At 42.7% G+C, this 22,741-nt stretch overlaps 1 protein-coding gene across 1 annotated transcript; it reads left to right on the plus strand.

The window, feature by feature from the left end:
* Positions 1–18,925: 18,925 nt before the first annotated feature.
* On the plus strand, positions 18,926–22,336 carry LOC146200068 (uncharacterized). Its single transcript, XM_084595336.1, has 5 exons — positions 18,926–18,992; positions 20,286–20,351; positions 20,437–20,449; positions 20,570–20,595; positions 21,969–22,336. The coding sequence occupies exons 1-5, from the start codon at positions 18,929–18,931 to the stop codon at positions 22,154–22,156; spliced, it is 357 nt and encodes a 118-aa protein (XP_084451462.1). The 5' UTR covers positions 18,926–18,928; the 3' UTR covers positions 22,157–22,336.
* Positions 22,337–22,741: the final 405 nt, after the last annotated feature.

Genomic DNA, 22,741 nt, shown 5'->3' on the forward strand with positions numbered 1-22,741 from the left:
AGAATCAGCGAAGAGAACATGGACCACAACACAGTATATTTAGCATGACGCACGGTTTTTCTGGTTTCGCTATGGCAGGCTTGTACGGATCGCCCGCATTTCACTATGTTATATTCCTGGCGGCATCTGGCACTTCGCTTAGTGAATTGTGCGCGCATTGGGCCATACGTTTCTAGACGCTTAAGTTGGGCATTTTCCTTATTTTATGTGTGCCCGTTTATTTTTATGGTCGCATTAAGAAATTTATGACCCAAAAACAATGTGGTCTACTTATTCACAAAGTCACTATTTATAAAAAAAATGTAGACGCCCTTCCTTTTGCGTTTGCTGTTACAGAAATAAGTATTAAAATCCTTTTGATATCTTTTACAAATCGGTTGATCCGTACGTTCGTTATGTGCAGGTCTTAAAATCTAATCTCCCTTCTGCTCCGTAAAAGTGAGTCATGAGGAACTAGGATATGGTGGCTTGGCGATCCGCGAGGGGCATGTCGTGCTGCTCCACTGCACCTGGTGCATCTGACCTTAGTGATGCTAGTGTTCCTAACACCAAACTCTATATAAAATGAAATTAATTTAGAAACGGCAAGGAAGTACAAAAAAAACAGCGACAAACTCACGTTCTCTCCCCCCCTCTCTCTCAGCCTTAACAGCTTAACACGTACGATAAAACAGCAGGTTGTACCTGAGAGTAAAAACTTCCATATACTTCCCACCGACCGCGAAATATCCCGATAGTGCCTATTCCTCCTTCATTTGCGCCCTGCATTCTAAAAGCGCAATCATGTACTGAACGAAATGGCTTCGGTGGGATGGCACTTTAGCACAGCGGGAAACAGATGAGGATGACTTTCCGCAGACCACCCACCTTATGTTCTTGTGTTCGCGAGCGCAAGCGACCTGCTTTTAACTCACATATTCGCCTATTTTGCCATTGATGTTGCGAGCTGTTCGCGCTGTACGTAACACGGCGACCAGCTCTCAGCAGCAATGGCAACGTATGCGAAAAAGTACATTGAAGACTGCTTTTGAGAGCTTGCGTGTATTGCAGGCATAAATACGAAGTGTTCACCACAACGATTAGACAAATATAAAATATAGGACTGAATGTTTTTAAATAATGTATTGAAATTTTGCACGTTAACTGAATCTTATTACTAATGACGCCACATTCGAGAAACCAGAGCATTCTTGAAATACATACTTCACAGGCGAAATGCCACTAAGCGCTCGCACCTCGCTGTGCTGGGTTCATTGTTTCCCATAACGTACCGGCTTTTCTGTGTGCCGAATTAGATTAACGTATAGATCCATGTCAAATCCGAACAATTTTCCTTTAAAGACTGCGCAGTATTAGTGCTGTTCATAGTTAAACGGCGCTCTTCGATGCGGCTTTCGAATATTGAAAGGCGCTAAATTTTGTCTTCTCACTTTCATTGCAGATGTGACCAGTAAGCCCCACCATACACGAAGATAGCAAATAAAGAAGGTAATCACTACGATGACTTTAATGAGCTGACACACTAAAGATTCACGGCGCTAGACTGGCGGCGCAAGTCGCGGAAGCGAAACCAAACTAGGGCCGCGTCGCAAGATAGGGATGGATTTCGATGGTCACCAGCGCAGTCCTAAACGCAGTGGTGCCTGCCATTGCATAATGGCATTACGAGCAAGTGAAGGAGCAGATTAATAAAGCGACCGAACACGCAAAGTCTGCGCGCCCAATGTAGCATCGGCAAAGCGGCTAGCGGAGCTCGCGTTTACTTAAAGCATTCAAACTACGCCAACGACGCGCCGTGCAACGGCCGCGGGTTGCTGGTGGCGCGACTGTCGATACTTCAAAAGGGTAAGAAAGATGGGAAAGGCTGAGGAAGAAGAAAGAACTACTTTCCTCCTCACGCCTACACCTCTGCAGCAAGTGAAACAAAGTTCCTCCACTTGGCTGTACATCCACGGATGTGGATGACGCAGTCGACGCAGTCAAGGACAGGTTCCACGCAACATAATGCGCTAAGAAAGTGGTCCTCCGTAGCTCAGTCAGTAAAGCAACGGACACAAAGTTCAGAAGCTGGGATCCCTCCACATTCAATTGGTTGTTTTTTTCTTCTGCTAATCTTATTGTTTATCTCCATGATTACAGCAACATTTCCAGGCATTGACACCAAAAGAAATAAATCCTTCTTAATATTTGGTTTCGTTAGCAGTTTGCTCTTTCCGCATGGGTCAAAATGTAGCGGCATATGTCGAGAGTGAGCGAAGAGGGCACAATCACAGCCACCCAATAACTATTTAGTATTCAGCATTCGTGTCATTTTTCTGCGTCCTGTTTCCAGGGAAACAGGGAACATCAAGCATTTCAGCCATCTTTTGCTGCACCAAAGACTACATTCTTTGTGTGAAGTTAACTCATTTGGGACATGGGATAACTGAATTCTAAATATTTTTTTATTCACCTTCTTTCCAGGCATGATGCCATGAGCGCTGTGGTGTCTTTGAAGAAGCGCGGAACGTCGTTTGGCTGTAAAGTTATCATCCTGTCTCCTGTTGAAGACTTTTGCGACAGAAAGCCGGACGCACATGAGGCAACGACAGGTCTTCCGTTCAAGTTGAATCTTAAAACTATCGCCTTAAAAGTAAAAAAACTGTCACTTACCTCGAGCAAGCGTGATCAGTCGCACCTGGAGCACGAAATGGCGTAACATATTAAACAATGGTACCGCTTAGAGAGAATTTCTCATCCTAGCCGACGCACAAATTGGGTGCGGTAACAACAAAGCATTCACTGTAACGTAAATGTAATCTCATTTTTGCATTTATTGTATTATTAGAATTCAATTTCATGTCATAAAATGCGCCTTGTTAGAGTTCGGATCCATTTCCTGTAATATCACGAGTGTCTCGGGTACCGTGGAGTCTGTCTTTTGTGCTGCACGTATTTGCACTTTTGCAACAATTCTTAGCCCAGGTGTATTTTATGTACGTGTGAACAAATACAACGTATCAGCATTTCGCGCTAGCTCAAGATGAAACAGCACCCGTGTTCTCTATAATCTCAGTGTACGGTAAAAAGATCTGTTTATTGCAGCGCTTTTTTGGAGCCTTTTACTAAGGTGTCATCATTATTAGAATGTCTCTTCGGTACGTTAACGCTAACATTGCTGAATATCCTGCCCACTGTAAACTAGTTTCGAGAGGTCTATTATAGGCTTTGAGGAGATCTGTAACCTAAAGGTTGAGCTGCATTGATTTTGATTCTTGGGCATTCACAAAAATGGTTAACTGTTTATCTTCCATAAGCCCATGAGAAGCGACTGACTTGATATGAGCCAGGTTTAGAAAAACAGTGTTACATGAAGAAGGAATAACACAGGATCTATGCCAACCGGTGTTGCTTGAGCATAAATAGTGTGCTTTAGGAAATTAAAGATATTCGTTCATATTTATTCACACCTCACCTGCTACAGTGGAACTATTTTAAATTGAGGAAAATTAAGAAACTTAAATGCACATTAACGTCCCAGAACAGAAACTAAATGCGAAGTCACGCTGCTCCTACACGAACGCACGCGAAACATCCGGACAAGATAACCGCCACTTGTGAAAGCTGATAACAATATGGGTCAGTACGAAAGAGCAATATCAGGGCTACCGCGATAGAGCTGCCTATCAGAAGAGTCTACGAGGGTGTTCTTTGGAGAGTCCATATGCCTCCTGTGCAAAGCAATTGCGATTGTTTCAACAAATACTTTACGCCAGTTCTTAATGTTCTGTAAGGCTTGCGAATTCGTCATTCTATTTTGCTATTTTTTGCTCCACAGATAAAAATACTGTAACAATATATGGTGTACAATTATTGGCATTTTAAGCGTTGCAATGCGCGTATTTGACCCTAATTATTTCAACGTTTTTCGTATGTGGTCAGAATGCAGAACATGATGACGCACCAAACAGGAGCATTATACTTAAGCTATGGGTTCTCACAAAGCTATGAACCCTTCTATTGTACATTTTAGGGCAGTATTAATATTTTTGCATTCCTGGGTTTATTCAGACCGCTGAGCGTGATCTACGTCTGCGGACACTCATCCTTAAGCGATTCTATGCGCGTGGTAACTTGTACGAAACAATGTGTACAAATGGAGATGTTTTTTTTTAACGCCAGAAAGAGTTGAAAAGACTAAACCGTTGCAGATGGGCAGTTTTGACTTTCCTAAGCGCTTTCAAACTTTTGCGGTCCTCAGATGACTTTAGTCGAACTTTAAGAAGTAACTTTAATTGTTCCTATATTACTCTTAACAATGAATGCCAGTGAGTATTTAGTTGATGAAGGGGTGAGAAAATGCTCCAGGATTGGAGGATAATAGTTGGCGTCTGATCAATAAGGTGTTATGTATGCCAGGTAATTTTGCCACTGCCACTACATCGCGGTGGGTATCAAGGGAAAGATATCGCGTGGCACTTAAATAAAAAGTAAGTAATTATAGAGAGGATATCATGAGCAATGAGAAATATCGTTGTTATGTCTGTAATTTGCAAGTATTACATGGCATTTCTTTATTCTTTTTACCTAGCAATCCAGACATCTTTAGTACACTGGTTATGTTGTGTTTACATGGATTTGTGTCCCGATGCGACTCACGACATGAAGGAGGGCGTAATGCAGGGCTCCGGAAATTTAGAACACCCAGGTTTTCCAACCTCACGGACATCGAGCAGCACACGGGCGCCTTGCTTGTATTCACCATTCAAAAGCTGCTGCCGCATCCCAGATTAATCTCTATCGCCTCTATTGGGGAGGAGGAAAGGGGGGGGTGGTGTAAGGTTGGATAGTCGAACTCCATTACAACTTATCTACCTCGATGGTGCTTTTTTAGCTCTAAAATGTACCCGAATTGAAATTTGTTAACATTTACAACAAACGCCTTAGAATAGCTGCAAATTTTGTCATAGCAGATTTGCGGGCGGGATGTGGACAAACTCTCAAATTATGGAGAAGCGCATTTATTTATATGAAAGATAGGTACACAAACCTTGGAATATTGTAAGCTTATAAAAGAACGGTAAATATATACTAAGGCTATCCCTTGAGACACTTGTTGTTTAATGCTTAAGTTTAATGCTTTGCATCATTTCCAAAAACAACTTTGCAGTCAAGATATTTGATCCTGCCAGAAGGTCAGGCAATTGCTATCAATACACAAACTGAAGATTCTCACAAATGCCACGCCTGCGTTTTCAATAGTGTTGAAAACGCACCCTATTGGTTCTCTATATTGTAAACTATATACCTAGCCGCCTAGAGCGCATACCAAAGTTTGTATGAATGCTACTTACCGGCATGTTAGGTTCTTCGCATCTACTTAATCATTCCACTACCATACTAACCCATATTTACCGGCCGGGTGGGATATTTCAATCGTGTCCCAGCTAGAACCCCCTCACCCCCCTCCCCGTCTTAAGCTACGCACGGGGTGCTAAGCTGACAGAATTCCTGGACTAATCTAGGCTTTTGGACGTCAAGTGCTCCAACTCCGCACCAATAGACGAGATATATGTTGCCTTCGCACAAGATGATCCTTTACTGATATTATTAGGAAAAAAATTGAACTTCTCTTCGGTTTCCTTTTCTTCCGACCAGTCATCCGGCCTTCTTCTATTTCGACGTGCCGCAAAATAAATTGGCTAAACAAATTTTGCTCCTAAAACCCGCCCGCGACTGCAATCCAGGAAGAGCTTGAGGTTTCTTGAGGAGTGTAAGATGCGACTCAGCCAGCAGGGTAATTGGCGGTTTCAAAGTATGCGCATGTTAAAGCTGCCCAACGACGATTGCTCCGGTAAACGGAAGCAATGTTGCGGTAGTAGAGAACACGTAACGGGAAGGCCCAAAGCCAGCTAAAACCGCTAAGTTGAATATTTTTATCTAAGAGGTAATTGTTGTGTTGTTTTTGTTTTGTTTTGTTATATAATCTGTAAAAATCAGTGTTGTAAAAGTTATATAAACCACTTTTTTTCATTAGAATTTTCTTCCTGAAATAATTTCTTTCTCGAAAATCTTCTACTTCCCTACTGTAGGTTTAAATTTATCAAACAAACAAAGCAGCAATGGAGGCTGGTTGGTTTACCATTTCAAGACTTTTTGCGCTACGATATACACAGATACACAAGAAAGCAAGAACCACGTGCACAGGACAAGCGCGCACTGACAACTAACGTTTATTGATAACAGAGTTACATTTAAAACAGTCCACACGATCTCTCTGATACAAGAAATCTCGCAAACTCTCTGAACAGACTAACAGGCATCCGTCATGCTAACTAATCATGAGATAAAGATAATAAAGGAGAGTAGGTGCGTAGGGATGTGACACTGCCTGTTCAGTGAGCTTGCGAGATTTCTTGTATCAGAGAGTGCGTGTGGACTGTTTTAAATGAAACCCTGTTATCAATAAACCTTAGTTGTCAGTGTACGCTTGTCCTGTGTACGTGGTTCCTGCTTTCCTGTGTATATGTGTATCGCGAAAATTCTTGGAATTTAAATTAATGCTGCACAAAATGCTCTATCTTGCTTGACAAAATGCTGTCTGCAGGCAAGTTCACTCGGAGAGACAAGTCTATTCCTTCTTGGTTGTTCGAGCCCTCTGTGGGCTAATTTCAGCTTTTACCGTCAGTTATAATCAGGAGTGGCACACTGCTAACGTGCATATACACATTGAGCCGATCGTTTGGTTTCCAATCGAGAGGAGCTCGCAATTTGATCAGTATTACTCTGCCCTCAGACTCCGGAGATGAGATAATGAAGATGAGATTCATCTTCTCCCTTTTTATTAGGTTCTCATTTTACAGCTGAGAATGTTTGGTGATAGAACCTGTGTCCGAATTCCACATTCTACCAGAGCAGCACCGAAGAGGAAATTAGACCAGATGGCAGTAAACATTTTTCTCGGAATCATGCAGTTGTATTTCCACGGCTGTTCTAGCTGACGAGAGTGGGCTTATTCAATTGCCGTTGAGTGGCAGCAATCTTCTCCAGAGGCCCTCAATCATTGCCATAAAGTGCATCAACGAACCTTTATTTTCCTACCATTTCAACTCTGTAGCAATTGGAACATCCAGTACGCAATGTCGAAACCTATAGCCCTGCAGTCACTCTTTCCTCAAGGTTTCCACATATTTGGCAGGGCCTAGGCCTCCGCATTTTATGCCTGGCAACAGCAGACATGATGGTTGCATTAGAAAACGCCATATAAATCTATTCAATGGTTACTGGGTGTGTTTAAATATTAAATACCTTGACATCTCAGTGGCGTCATACGGTCGCAGCGACGGTCTGTTACAAAAACAAATATATGTTTCAAAAATTGTGCTGTGCGATGTCAGTGCACGTTAAAGAACCCCAGGTGGTCGAAATTTCCGGAGTCCTCCACTACGGCGTCTCTCATAGCCTGAGTCGCTTTGGGACGTTAAACCCCACGAACCAAACCAAACCAATATTTCAACCGAAAAATTGGAGGAAAACCGAAAACCACCAATAAGAAAACTAACAGTGCTAAAAAATGGCAAAGATCCTGCTTCCGGCAACACAACATATTTCGCGCGAAACAATGTCGAAGGCCTCCAAAATTGACGGGGAAACCGCTAAATAAGCAATAATAAACGGAAGCGTTATCCAGCCTCTGAGATAATCGGATGAGCCAGTATTGTTGCATACACCTAGTCTCTCTGTCTAACAAACCATGACTTTATATTGGCGCGGCCCTCGTCTAGTAACAAGATGGGACTGAAAGCGCAATAGCCGATGATAGCCACAGTGTCTCTCTCGCCGAAACGACTTACTCCACTTTGGAGAAGAGATGCCCTGTGGTCGTGTAGACCACCATGAATTTTTGAACTTATCTTTACGACCGATCATAGGCGAGACCCACCTGGATGACTTGCACGCTAGAGTCTACGCCTTCAGGAGTCTGATATAACTACTGTTTATAGGTTAGGTTGGGTAAATGGGGTAAATTAGCTTATAATACTGTCGCTCAAGTTATACCATCTTAGACAAAATTACATCTAAAAAGCAGTTGTCAAACGCCGTACGACAATTTGGACCGAACCAGAATCCCGTATTACAGCAGACAACGGTGCAGCTGGCGATATCCACAGCGGCCGCCTCCAGCTCCGGAGCGACTACTAGCGATGGCACCGGCGGTGCTTGTTCGTCTGAAACAGTGCGCGGCCCGATTATCGTGCTGTGAACCAGCGTTACCTGCTGTGAACCGTCCCGTAAATCGTCAGACTCGCAGTACTTGCAAGGTGATATAACGTGCTCTGCAGCAATGTCGGACTACGTACATGAAAAGCTTGTCGGAATCGGATAATCAGTGCCACAATGAAAAGCTGTACGTTAACAGCGTTGTTCCCCCGGACCCATTTCCTGTGCCTGAAACACATTGGGAAGAGCTCTGGATTGACGCGGGCGCTCTGCCACCATTGGGCATGACAAAATATAATTTTCTCGAAGTCGCTTCACTGCAGAGACCCCCCAACATACAAGTCCCTAAATGCATGCAATTATTTTGAATCAGGTGGGTGCGCGCAAGGTGATCAACAGTCATATATGCCAGTTAATCATTTTTTCGTTTTGTGTCTTTTCCATCGTGGCATCACTATGGTTTTTATGTATCATTCCGCGCTTTCTGTTCGGTTTCCTCATCTTTCTTTTTTTCTCGTACGGCGCGGCCCATGCAGCTCGTGCATGGACGTCAGAGTATAAAGGCTGTCAAAATGTTTTCTTACAACTGGCTCACCACATGCATGTATCGCGACGCAACTACTTATGCATTCATTTTGATACTACCTCCTTTACTTAGCCACAATTGAAGTTTTCAGAACGGACTGACATCGTGCCCGTTATTTTCTTATTTATTCCCCTCGTGCCTCGCCGGCATCAATTACTGCCTTACGTGACTCGTGCGCATCGCAAGCACTTGGAATGTTTTTATTTCACCTCCACCATGCAACATCTGTCGGGGCGGAGTACAAGACGTTCTCCAAAAAACGAAAAAAAAAAAGGAAGCCGCTTAGCGACTCCAAGACGTGGGGGTTCGTCTGGAAACGGTTCGCGCATATTTTTGATTAACACCCTTTACAGAGATACCAGAAGTGAATTTTTTTTTCATACGTATATTCATGATCTTAAAATAATGCACAAGCATTATTTTAACGACTGGCTTTTTAGGCGCAAAATCAGCTTCTTTGCAAACCATTCTTTACTTATATTTTGTATGGACAGCGCTACCGCAGTGCATTTCTAACTCAGACACTACAGGTTTTCCCGCTGAATTTAATCCTAGCGCCAGCGGAAATAATCTGAGCGCTGACTGATATAATCTAAGCGCCATGTAATTTAATTCGAGTGCCAATCATTTAATCATAGCGCCAGCATGCTTAATCCACGCGCCAACTCGAATAATGTCAGCGCCAACCAATTTAATGCGAGTGCCAACGCAATTAATACAAGCGCCAGCAAATTTAATCCGGGTGCCAACCAATTTAATCCACATGTGGAAAATGAATGTAGTGGAGGGCTCCAAAGAACGAAACGTGAATTCCAGAAATAAATAGTAATCGAGATCACATTCCAGACCATGAGACGAGTAAGCGGCACATCTGCATGCACTATTTCGCTTTGTTCATATATATTGCAACAACCAAGAACCACGTGCAGCTGGAAAAGAAAAATGCGGTTTGTGACACGTCTCTTGCAGCTTTTAGCTTAGGCGGATGGCAAGTGAATAAATATACCTGTCATCTTCTAGTTGTTTGGTTAAGCACTGCTTATTATGGGTTGTCATATGCACTGAATCTGCATGCCGATGACAAGTGCGGCCTTCACACAACAGCCGGCTGTTTTTAGAAATTGCAACCGGTGCAGAAATGTATTTGTGTTTCTAATCATGATTTAACACCACTAGCAGAAAAGGATCAGTGTAACGCACAGTTGATTTCGACGTGAAGACTTAGAGTAACGCTACCACGGAAAGAGAGAGCGCGCCCCTGCACTCAGTCTGGCCGCGACACGGCAGAGTGAATGAAACTATGTACAGCGGAACTTACAACCGAGGCCAGGAATAACTACTGGCTTCTCACTATGGTCACCTTAGCAGCAGTACTTAATTTGCCTGGGCGACAATCCTAGCGGCGTAGGTTGCCAACAATCTATAAGCACGTACAAGCACAGTAGTAGCCGACTGAAATGCAATTTTATTTACTACTAGTCATTAGGCAGGTCTAAATGTAACTCGGAACGTTTTACATATTGTCTTCATGCAAAGCTGCCCCATATAAAAGAAAAGTTATGGCGGTCAAAAGCAGCACACTCTACCTTTTGTATTTGCTGCATAGAGTGTCGGGCAGCGTCGAGCAACAAACTGCGCCGATGGTCCTTTTTAGTCATTCCGGGTTGAGTGATTAGCACCAGGTCTCTCCGCTGTCTGAGGAAAGCTTTGACTTCCGACTTGAACTTCGAAAAGACTTCCTCTATAGGGTTGAAAAACGGGCTGTAAGGAGGCAGCCGCTTAATGGAGTGCGGCTGGAGCGTTGTCAAAAATAAAAACCGCTACAGAACCAGGTTCTTCACTTTCGACACGGGCTGATATGTCGCTCAAAAATGTATTGAAAACGACCCAGTGAACCTTGTCTACGGCCGTCCAATGAATGACACCATTTGTGGACATGCAGGCGAGAATGTTAAGGTTTGCTCCTTTGGTGCCAGTCGTCGTCTGCACCGCAGGCTGTCCCTTCACTGCACGGCCGAAGCTCCTTGAACACCATATGTTATAATTAGTCTCATCGATGTAAAACCTACACAAGCGAGGTCCTTCACACTGCAACCATTGCGCTATGTTTTGCGGCTGCGTTTCACGTCGTCTCTGTTGCGGTCAATCGGCCTCTGAGTCACCAACTTCATGGAGTAACCGTGCGAATCCAGTAGGCGATCAATGGTACTTGTGCTGATGGCGATTCTCGGCAATTCTTCTTCCACTGCTTGCTTTATTTGCTTTCGCGTGAAAGCAGGGTTATTATCCCCAATATTCTTTAGAGCCGTTACTACCTCGTTTCCGAATTTCTTCGATGTTCCGCCATTCTTCAGCGCTTCACTATCGCTCGCTGCAATGGATCTCGCCGTCTTTAAATTGACGCCCAGTGTGTCTGCCAATGTTTTCACATCTCCTCCACCCCTCGACACTTCGAGAATTCTGGCCTCGGTTACTTTGCTGTTTTTTCTTCTTGGGGCACCTGGAGGTTTGAACGGCGCGGTCCCCGTTTTCGGTGCCCGATTAGGATGTCAGGGCACTGCTCATCAGCTTCCATGGAAGAAAATAATGCGCGTTAAAGTTCATGCGAAATTAATGAAAACACGCACACTACCACCTGCCTATAGTATACGAGTACGCACCACCAACGTCCGGCTCTACTCCGTCCTGCAAATGCAGACGACAACGCGGCACGCACTACGGAGGCGCGAAGATTGCCGCCTGCTTTGAAATCTCTTGTCTTCTGCGTTTCTAGCAGTTTTTGTTTTATGCTCTTGAGAAAACATTTCTATTTCTTGCAAAAGAAAGTACACCTATTTCTAAAAGTGAATTCACGTGTCTGTGCCCTCATCAATTCTCCTAACATAGCGCAAAAACAGACGACAATTTGGCACCGAGAAAACGGAGGCGGAAAACTTGCCGCCTGCTTTGGAACTTTTTGGCATTGGCTGTGTAATATTTGGCTGATGAAATTACATGTAGCTAAATTAGTTACGGTTGATTAAAACGTTTTTTGATTGTGTGATGAAATAATTGTGTGTTTCATCGAAGACATTTTAATTCGGTATATATTCTGTAATCAGCAGTACGCACATTTGTGGGGTAAATTGTTCTCTTGGAATATAGAGCCAGTAAGCCCCAGCTCTGGGACCCTTCAGTATTTCAGTGCCGAGATTGTGCGTTTGCCATAATATTGACGATAGTCATCCCATAAGCTGAAGCTTCACTTACACGTCTGGAATGTGATCTCACTTTCTATTTATTTCTGGAATTCACGTTTCCTGCTTTGGAGTCCTCCCCCACATTCATTTTCCACATTTGGAATAAATTGGTTGGCACCCGGATTAAATTCGCTGGCGCTTGTATCAATTGCGTTGGCACTCGGATTAAATTGGTTGGCGCTGACATTCGAGTTGGCGCGTGGATTAAGTATGCTGGCGCTATGATTAAATGCTTGGCATTCGAATTAAATTACATGGCGCTTAGGTTATATCAGTCGGCGCTCAGATTATTTCCGCTGGCGCTAGGATTAAATTCAGAGGGAAAACCTGTAGACGAAGAGGCGCTGTAAAATTAAATTGCCTCCGCAATGACGCAGCATACTTTCTCGCAAACCTTTTCAAAACACTGGTCAAAGTTTAACGATTGGCCACCCATTTTGGTGCTCTGCGAAACGAGAAAAAGTTTCCGGTAAGATGTGTTTTTATGGGTCCCCTTCCTAACTCACGCTCCGATACTTTTCGCGGCGTTTTAAAGATGCTTGCCCGCAGTAATGAGATTTCATGGTATCACTATCTACTCTAGGATGTTCATAGTTGCTTTGTACCGAATAACGCGATCACAGATGTTTTGTGAAATTAGAAAATTGCTTTGAAATCTTTGGGTTGCATGTATTCCTAAGTGCGCTAGGCGCACTTTTCACCCCCAGCCTGACATAGAAGTGCCACCGCATCGCACTTACGTCACAGATCGATGTTGGTCTACACCGTCAGGCAACCCTAGGTTCTTAGACCTATGTGTCAGTCTGCTGCATGTATGATGTCGTCGGAGGCCCCAAATGTTCAATCTAGGTGGGGCGCGACCCGTCCCCTGACATATCGACATGTGGTTTTACTTTTATCTCGCCCTGCGTGTGCACATAGTTGCTTTATTGCGATAGCAGTACTGCGCCAGGTTTCGACCCGTCGCGTATCCCCTGCGGACGCTACGCTTGACCTAGAACAGCCGACCCGAGCAACCGCTTCAGCCGAGCTCCGCCAGATGGCGGCACTGTCGGCTCACCGCGCTAAAGCCCCGCGCGCTGCAGCGGCGCCGTTGCTTCGGCCTCGTGACTGCTTTGCTATGCAGGCTGTTGAAGAGAAGTGTCTTCTGTTAAAGAGAGGTGTCGACGACAAGCAGCGGCAAGGAAGCGACAACGTGCACAAGAGACAGTGGAAGAATGTGAAAAGCATCGTGCTAAGCGTCGTGCACAAGACGTAGCTCGGCAACTGCGTTTTTGCTCTCCGAGTGCTTTCACCTCGTCGGCTGCAAGAAATATTTTACACCATGCTCGTTGGCTACTGATGAACACATGACTGCGCAGGAACGCCGCAATGCCACCAAGCGAAGTTGCGCAATGCCACCAAGAACAGTTGTAACTATTGTGTGTCATGGGTTACTCTATAGCCAAACTATCGAACCACACAAGCTACGCTAGAAGCGAACACACAAGAATAACCATGCGGCCATTGCTAATGCAATTTACCAGGATTAACCAGAGCTAAGCCACTGCCAATTTTTTTCATTCTTGCTCCTTACATGTTTGTTACTAATGGTTGAAAATAAATGTTTGTTACTTGAAATGTTTGTTACTAGTGGTTTGAAAATAAATTATGCGGTGAGGGGTGGATGCGGAAAGTTGGTACCTTCCCGTTTTTTTGTTTCTGTTTCAATGCAGACATATTTCCCCTGTCCAGACCTCCTGTCTGCTTTATTTTGTCTGGCCCAATAACTTTTTTTCGCTTTATTACCGTTCTACTTTCTTCAATCAATTTATTCTCAGCCTTTGTTTATTTTATTCCGCCCTTCTTATTTTCTTGACTCGTTTTCCCTCCCACCTTTCCCTTCACGTTTCCTCTTCCGTGCTATTTACAAGAACATGGTAAACTTCTGAGCACTAAGGCTCTAGCCTCTTTGTATTTTTTTGCGCCTTTTGTTTTTCTGACTTGCAATTTGTGCTATCTGTTTGTCTTATTGGTTGTTTTACAACATTTTCTACGGTGTGCCTCTGCCACATTTCTTTTTTTTTTTTCAATTTGTCGTTTTCCTGCGATAACCTTGTTTTCGGTGTGGGCTTTCTGTCACATTTATTTATATTATTGTTCATGAATTGAGAGTTTTACAATAAAGGTGACCCCACGCCCAGTTAGTGCTCGGCCATGCCTGTTGACAGCTACAGCCTGCCAGCGCCATGTTCATAATTTTTCGTTCACAATTCTAATGCCTGCTCCGATGCATAATTTTCGGCGAAATGGGCCTTCAAAGCTATCGCGTTAAATACCACCCACCCTGGCTCTGGCATCAACTAGTTGACAGGATACATGACGGTGTCCTAATTTGTCCTACTGTTACATGACGTAACGTAACCGCATGGAATCACCCAATAGCAGACACTGCTAGAAGGATTAGCCTTTAAACAGGGGAGTGAGATCGGAACGCAGCCGTCCAGGACGCCGGGGTCCTGAGTAAGACACGCTATCTCTATATTACGCGAAACGTTTTATTAATGTCTGTTGCTCTTTGTAGCCTTTGATAAAGGAAATGTGTGAAGTAATACGGGAACAACTTTAAAGAATACTCTTATCCAGGAGGAAAATGCTTACATGCGTAAAATAACCGCCGGGGCGCCATCAAACGGGAATCTATAATGCTGTTACGTCAAACGCATAAATATAGAGCATAAATTTCTCCCAGTTCTGACCTGATTTGATCACTGCTGGCGGAAATGTACTTCAGGTGGCGCAAAAAACAATAAATGCAAGAATAGTGTGATAAACGGCTTTTTGTTTTCGAAAGATATATAAAACACAGCTCTCAGTGAAGACCGCTGTTGAGGATAATCGATTTTTTCGATATGTCCTCTAGTTGTGCGTTACCTGTTTCATTATCAGCGCTTATTTGCTAGCTTCACATAAACCTAAGAGCTTAGTATAAGAAAACCGCTCTCTCAAATTCATAGGAACTTTCATTCTGGTGCTAAATGCCTAATAATAGCCAATAGTCAAATAGGGACAACCAAATGGGTCTGAGTCTGGACCTACAATTACAAATGTGTTGTGGAATGTTTTCAGAAAAGGTTGAGCGAGAACAAACAGTGAGAAATGAAGGCTGGATGTTAGGCTTACCAGCTACTTGGTGAGATAAAACAGCGATGACAGGTGATAACAATCAACATTGGTAGATTACAAAACAAGGAAGAATATGTTTTAATCGGTAACAAAGTATGTGAATCGTGCAAGAAAGACGAAAAGGAAAAACAAAATTTAAAGTAAGGAAAACAATCAGCAAGCGCCAATTTCAACAGATTCCTCCCTACAGGATGAAAAAGCAGCACTGCGTTTATTCCCATGCACTCGACTGGAGTTTTTCTGAACGGACGCCATATTATGCACCAATATTTACTTCTGAATTTCTTCGCATTGATAAGGGTTTGAAAAAGCTTCCTTCCATATTACTGACGTAATCATACTCTCTAACTGTCTGTCAGTCTTAGTACGCTGAAAAGGCCTAAGACGCTGTTATTGAATCAAACCCTTACATTTACAGGGAGTGCGTTTTTAGTGAGCTCCTAGGCACGCGGAATTACATTAGCAAATTCACCTCTCACTGGGCCTGTTACCGATGTTCTACACAACATTATTTTGTTAAATATATACCGTTTTGAACTGTTCCAAATACTGCACTCCTTGAGCCATAAATCATTCCTTGCGACTGCCGATTTTGGGCAATTAAATTACCATTTATTATTTGGTATTGTAGCTTGAGGCAATGTGAGGTCCCCATCACGCTCCTGCGTTCTTAAATTCTTTGCCCCAATCTTTGTTTCTGTGGATTCACGCCGTCGAATCTGAGTGCGTCATACGGTGACATGAAAACCATTAAGTATTACATCCTCTTATGCCGGAATTATGCTCTTCAGAGAATAAATTATTTATATATTCCTCTCGCTCGCTTAGTAGCGCCATTTTAAATTCCTGTCCATTTCTCATTTGGTACAATCGTCAGAGGGCATTTCCTACAACCAGCGTGTGAATTACTACATGGCTATAGTATTGTGACCTGAAGACATATTTGTTAGCCCTTCTCTGTCTGGATTATACTTGCAGTTTTTCATTGCATCCACTTAAATATGTCTCTTTTATTGATTACTAATCTCATCACCTCAAAATGTTTTCAAATTATTTTACCAAACGCTAATCTCTAGTTAATAAGTTCTGTATCGTACTGTCGAAGTCGACCTCATGGATTCAACTACACATGCACAGAACTGTGGCCAATTCCCCGTTGTGGTTATGTGTCATATGCACCAAGGCGAGGAGTGCCACTTCGCAACATTAACAACGGCCCAAGTTTAATTTCATGTTAACGGAAAGAACTTTTTTTGACTTTGACTCTGAATTTCAATAAAGAATGCATCCTTCCGTCCTGAAAACCCCCGAAGTGATTACTTTGAAATTGCTAACACTAAAACCAAATTCATTTAGGCTTTTCTAGTGCCCTTTTAACCTTCTCATATTAGTATTGTTTATGCAAAAAAAGAAATTATTAACTTCATATTAAGAGGGTTAAAGTACCCATAGTAGGAGGACAATAATACTGGCGCCACCTTATAATGCTTCCAGCTACACCTGGCTTTGTTACAGACCAAATCTGGGTGTTCCAGCCGTCTAGAAGTATAACGAGTAGTAAACAGTTTTAAAACGAAAGCTTTAAATCTCTTTGCTCCTTCTTAGCCTTCGAGTTGGTTGAAACAGCTTTAGTACGCCACGTTAAGCGACTTCCATCGACTCAGTAAATTTGGCAGTTAGCCAAGGTAGATGGGCCTCGGTTTAGCGACCTTCTGCCACTCCGGAGCTGTGCTTGTTCGACCATGTGACTAGCCATGCCCCTCGCCGCTACGGTTCCGCAGCCGGCGCACGCGCTGTCCCTGCTGCAGAAGCTGGAACTACGCTTCATGCACTTTCCACCTGTCTGCCCGCGTGACTTGTCGTAAGCCTGGCCGGGGTTTAAAGAGGAGCACACCGCTCGCCTATGCAGCGCGCGCTTCGCCATGGCTCAGAGAGAAGCTGGGCCACCTCGAAACTCTACGAGAATGAATTCGTAACGTCGGGAGCAAGCGACGTTCTTTCTCTTTCTATAACCAGGTTGAAAAGAGTTACACTGTAAACTACTTTAATGCTACAGATGTTTCTCTACTCCGCCTGCAACGTTTCGGTTACTAGAGCAGAATTTTCGAACGTTAACTTATAGTCACACTGGAGGGCCTGTTTTTTTTTGCCTGGCTTCCAGTGACGCCATACATTTTAAAACGACAGCGTTGGTTGCTGAGCACATATTGGTAAAAACGCTTTCCTCAATGCTCCTTCTTGTAATCAATGTAAGATGTTACATTTATGTAGCTAATTCATTGCATAGTAAAACAAAAAATATACATATATATCCGCGTCTTTAATTGACAGAGCATTGGGCTCGCTCAACCGAACAGCCTTCGCCGTATCCCTGAACTGAGACTAAGAGCTCAGAAATGTGTCTGAAACTACGCAGTTCAATAAAAAAAAAACACAGGCCCTCTACATTACCGGGGAGCGGCGTGGAGGGGAAGCAACGCATATGCCACAAAGCGTGTATGTACGTACCTAGCGTGCTAGAGGGACACCTAGTGAACGCGGCGCGGTGCGTATGATGATGGATGTATAGTAGCGTTGCTGCAATAGTTTTTAAAATTGGCATAATCAAGAAAATAAAAATAAAAAATCAGAATGAAAAGTTACTGTTAAGACACTATCGTGTCTACGGTAAAGACGATGGTTAAGAACTGTATAATGTTTTTACTTCCAAATAAGGCACTCGCAAACTTATAGAATAATAAATATAACTTATTTTAGAGTTTTGTTTGAGGTGGCATTTTATATTTAAGGCTTTGCGTGATCTCAAAAGTTATTTATATGGTATTTATATTCATTGACCTTTTCCAACCTACCTCATATTCTTTGTCAAAGCCAAAGAAGTATACCTTCAATAGATTACTCGAGCTATCCGGCAACAATCAATCAATGAACATGATTGCCAAAATGAAGATTTAGTCTATATTATGCTTTGAATACTACTCTCAGAAGCTGAGGACCTATTAGGAGCTTATATTTAAATCATTTGCGCCCTTGTGAAGTCTGCTTCGCCTACGGCGAATTTTTGTTTAAACATAAAAAAACGCGATAATAATATCGCATTGAACAATAATGCAAAATAAATGACACAATCGTTAATGTTTTACCTTAGTTCGGTGACAATTCACTTCGTTCGTCCGTATATTTAGTCATGTCGAGATGGCTTTATTTAAGGTTTAAGACTGACTGGACAAATAAGAAAGCATATTCACAGTTCTTGAATATTGCTCAAAGGGTGATTCAAGCGGCACATAACTTCTCAGAAATATTTCATGAGTGTGGCCGGTGTTCCTCTCAGGTTGGAGAAAGTCCTGCGTCAATTCGTTCATGAACGAGGCTTCATACGAACTTATGTATTTTTTCTGTCCCATAATTCAAGCGAAATTACCTCAGGCCACGCGGTTTCCTTGACTTCAGCTTGGTGATAAAATGAACAGTTTAATATACTGTATTTGTGACCCGTTTTCCGAGGTAAGCAACAAGTCACTTAGCACACTGCAGAGGCAATCCGGGGCACAGGAAGGCACTTTCATATATCCTTTATTCGTTTCACGTGAAGATTGCACGCCGAGATACCAATGGTATCTGGATTCCTTTATCCTGAGTGATAGTGTTATAATGCTGAGGAAATGTACTGTGCTTTGCAGGGGGCGTATGTTTCTACGTCGCCTGATCCAGAGCGTTCTGAAACCAAGGACATGGCATGAGTATATATATGCGCAACCACCGTAGTAATATTATTCTTGGGCAAGTGTCGTCCGATACAGGTATTGTTATATGATTGCTTTTTGAGGCCGATCGACATTTCTGGCGTTCCGAAGAAATTATTACATGGAATGTGTTCTCCTTCGCTCAATATTTGAAGCGAAACAGATTTAAAAATTTATTCGGAAATTATGCTATAAGGCAGAAGCTTTAGAAAATTGTCCAGCTATAAATTCACTGCAATTTTTTTTGCTGAAAGCAAGGAAATCATTTTGATTTGGATAGTTTTTCCTTCATGCTTAAGTTCGCACAACGTAACAAAGAATGCGGCTCCGTTTCAAAACTTAGGCTTCAATTCCCATTGCTCGGGAAATGTTATTTATAAGTCCTTGCTTAAAGTTTAAACAAAAGAACGATCTGAGAGATAAAGTTCGAATACCTATTCCTCATCTCTTTAACTTGTTTGGCTTTCACGCATTTATGTACATATTCTAATATTTCTCACAATGATTCTTTACTTGAGAGGAACTATTCTGAAGTGAGGAAAGAACAGTATTATGCATATTTCGTCTAGAGTGACAATGCACCTTGTCGGTCTGCATTTGTAATTCAGCTTTTTGTACCTACATTGGTCTAGAGGCGTGATGCACTCTCTAATTAAAAGAATGTTTACGCTAATGAAATTGAAACAAAATCGCTTCATTTCAAAGAATTCCCTGCAGGAGACAAAATATGACACGACTGGGAATTAAGTTTGCTCAAGGTGTGAAAATGGCGAAAACTACTTTGCAGAACCGTCTTCATTAATCGTCGTCGTTGTCATCACTAATATCATCATTAACAACTAAATTCGCCGTCATTGCCATCAACACTATAATCATTATAATAATCACTAACTAAAATGTCACTGTCATCACTACTATCATTCTTCAGCTTGCAGTATGGATTTGAGCGCTCGTGGATCCTGAGAGAATGGTTCTTTATCGGGAATCGAACTGCTATCCCACTGATCTCAGAGGAGACAAATATTCAAGTCATGCCTAGTATCATTCTCGTGGTAGACAGGGAGAATTACAATCTGTTCCCACGAGCACGGCGTGAAAGAGTGGTTTACGCCCTCAGCTGGGGATCGGAGGGATAGTGGTACGACAGCCAGTAGCGAGAAATTTTATTGAGTTCGAATATGGCGGGCACTCACCATAGACATTTTTCTGCTTACAAACTCGGATGATGGACGAAGCCAAAATGGTAGCTGAAATTGAGATATACTCCGTCCACGAAAATGAGCCTGCAGCTTGATGTTTACTAACATTGTGCTAAACTCTAACTGCATTTTTTCTGGTCTTGTCTTCTAGAAACCAATTACAGAATGAAATTCCTGGTACCACTCCTGCTTGCTTTGCTTGCATTTACTGCATCATGTAAGCTTACAGCAAGTTAAATGCATATTTATTTTTGACGTGAAAAGTTTAAATTGACGCAAATTTCTCTATTCTTGTATTTCAGATGCGAGCCCGCAGTGAGTATTCAGGCGTATATATTGATTTTATTCAGAAGAATGCTTCCTAAAACAGTCTACTTTATGAAAACTTGAACGATCTGAAAGAAGCATTTCTCATGTTGTGTTTGTTCATTGCAGCTACCCAAGAGAGGCAGAAGAGCAAGGTAGGTAACTTTTGTAACATAGTGAGTGAAATCAAACTCTCACAACATATCTAACATTGTAGGGCGAAAATTGCCCATTTTGTTTAGCCTTGTCGCATTCATCAAACAGTGCCTCGTCGAAATAACAGCTTTTGAAACACAACGAATTCAATGTGTTGCCTGAACGACCGAAGGCTTTACGGACACTGGAAGTTGAAAAGAGAGATCGCTCGTTCAAATTATAATTTTTTACCATAATTTCATGCTGTTTAGAACAAGGAATAATACTGTTTATCTCTAGCTCTCTTGATTAAAATTATTCTCGCAAAACATTAACTCTACAATTCAGTCTCTCAGTCCCGCTGCAGACAGTGAAATCTATTCACAATTGCAGCCCCTACGAAACGTACATATCTTTCAGCCGTCCACGATATCTATAGGGCAACATTAGCTCTGCCTTGACGCCTCTTGACTGTAGGAACATTAGAAGAGCCCCTAGGCAGAACTCCCTCTCCCCCTCCCTTCATGACTTAGTGCAAATGTTCATCATTGGAAACGTTGACCTCCTGTACCCAGGGCGTTTGTCAGTTACAAACATTTCTACATGGTGCAAGTTCTTGTGCGCAAATTTTCAGCCGGGAAATATTGTCGTCGCATCAAAGGGCATACAGCATTGGACAGTTAGCTGCTCCTTCCACCTAAGAGTGTATGATATCTATTGTACTCTATAGCGCATCAGAGTATCGCTGTTGAAATTTTGAGGCACAATGATTGTTCTAAGTTATTATTAGATTGCGATTTCCTTCAGGCTGGTTCCAAGGTATGCAATGCAAAGGTAATAAGGCCGATGGTCTTTAAGGCTTACTGACTGGATTCCCCAGATGAGGGAAGCGTTTCAAAGGGCCGTGAATTGTAAAGTGGGCGGATGACATTATGAAGTCTGCAAGGACTGGGTCGCCGCCGCTGGCATAGCATAAGGGTGAACTGCAGAGGTACGAAAGGGACACCTTCCGCGTAGTGGGAGCACTGGATTGTGTGGTTACAATGAATCTCAATATTTTACTAGTGACATCGAAGCCTAATCAGTTTGGTTTACTGGTGAATATAGCTTATACAAGCAATAATTTAGGACGGTTTCATAAACGGCCCCTTCTGCATGCTTCATGGTGTTTAAAAATAATGTAACACGCCTGCGTTCCTTAATAGTGAACCGTCTCCTAAAAGGAATTTTTGCCTCACACCTCTCCACAGAATTTCTCAACAGCTGCAACGAAATTGTAAGGGTTTCGATCATTGCGAACTTAAATTGTATTGGTCTAGAGCACTTCATTTTTAAAGTTGGTGTCATTGAGGCTCGAAGGTAATGCTCAAGGATGCAGCTCGTGCTTTTCCAGATGACGCCACGGAGGAGTACTGGAAGGGACGCCTTGGGTGGGTTTTAGAGCAACTTGGAAAGTGGCTTCAGCAGTCCGCAGGATCGTCATCCTATTCCAGCCAGGACGCTGGAAGCACCGGCACTCACCCTCTTAAAACAGTCACCGAGCTGTTGAAAAAGGTCGTGGATGCTGCAAAAAAGGATTAAAAAGTTGATCGTGTTGATTAGGCGCAAAAGTCTCCTGTGCACGTCGGTGCGCATTCAATATGACAAAATTGTTCATCCGTCGATATATCTGCGAAGACATGCAGAAAGATAACCCAAGAAACATTTCGAAAGCATTTCAACTTCTTTGAAAAATGTGCAATAAAACATCTTGGAAAATGAGCAAGTCTTTTTTCGTTCAGACGAAACAAATACCTTACCCCTGTAACTAGTATATATAGATTCAGCAGTCCAATGCAAAAAGTGCTGATTTGTTTCTCACAAAAGCAGAAATATATAAAATATATATTGAATATCTAAGTTTCGACTAACTCGTAATTTCTCTTTCCAACAGTGCACTGAGTGTGAGAACAGAGATCAGGGGAAAGCCAAGTAATTGTATGAACACTGAACGCGTGACTAACCAGCTCGCATGATGTCGGCGCTTCTTTTGCGATGTGAAGCATATCTATAGCCGTGCAAAACACTGAGCAAATGTTAGGCTAGAAGTATCAGTTATTTGCCCATTAATGCAGTATGAAGTTTAGACCTATACTGTACACTTTATTGACACCAAGAGGGATGATA

This window comes from Amblyomma maculatum, chromosome 2, assembly GCF_055883805.1.
Source record: "Amblyomma maculatum isolate TAMU_Amacu chromosome 2, ASM5588380v1, whole genome shotgun sequence".
Lineage (NCBI taxonomy): Eukaryota > Metazoa > Arthropoda > Arachnida > Ixodida > Ixodidae > Amblyomma > Amblyomma maculatum.

Coding starts and splice junctions, on each gene's coding strand:
- LOC146200068 (XM_084595336.1), top strand. CDS start 18,929: ATGAGTATATATATGCGCAACCACCGTAGTAATATTATTCTTGGGCAA. Junction 18,993..20,285: donor GCAAGTGTCGTCCGATACAG/GTATTGTTATAT, acceptor CTTGTCTTCTAG/AAACCAATTACAGAATGAAA. Junction 20,596..21,968: donor AAGAGAGGCAGAAGAGCAAG/GTAGGTAACTTT, acceptor GTGCTTTTCCAG/ATGACGCCACGGAGGAGTAC.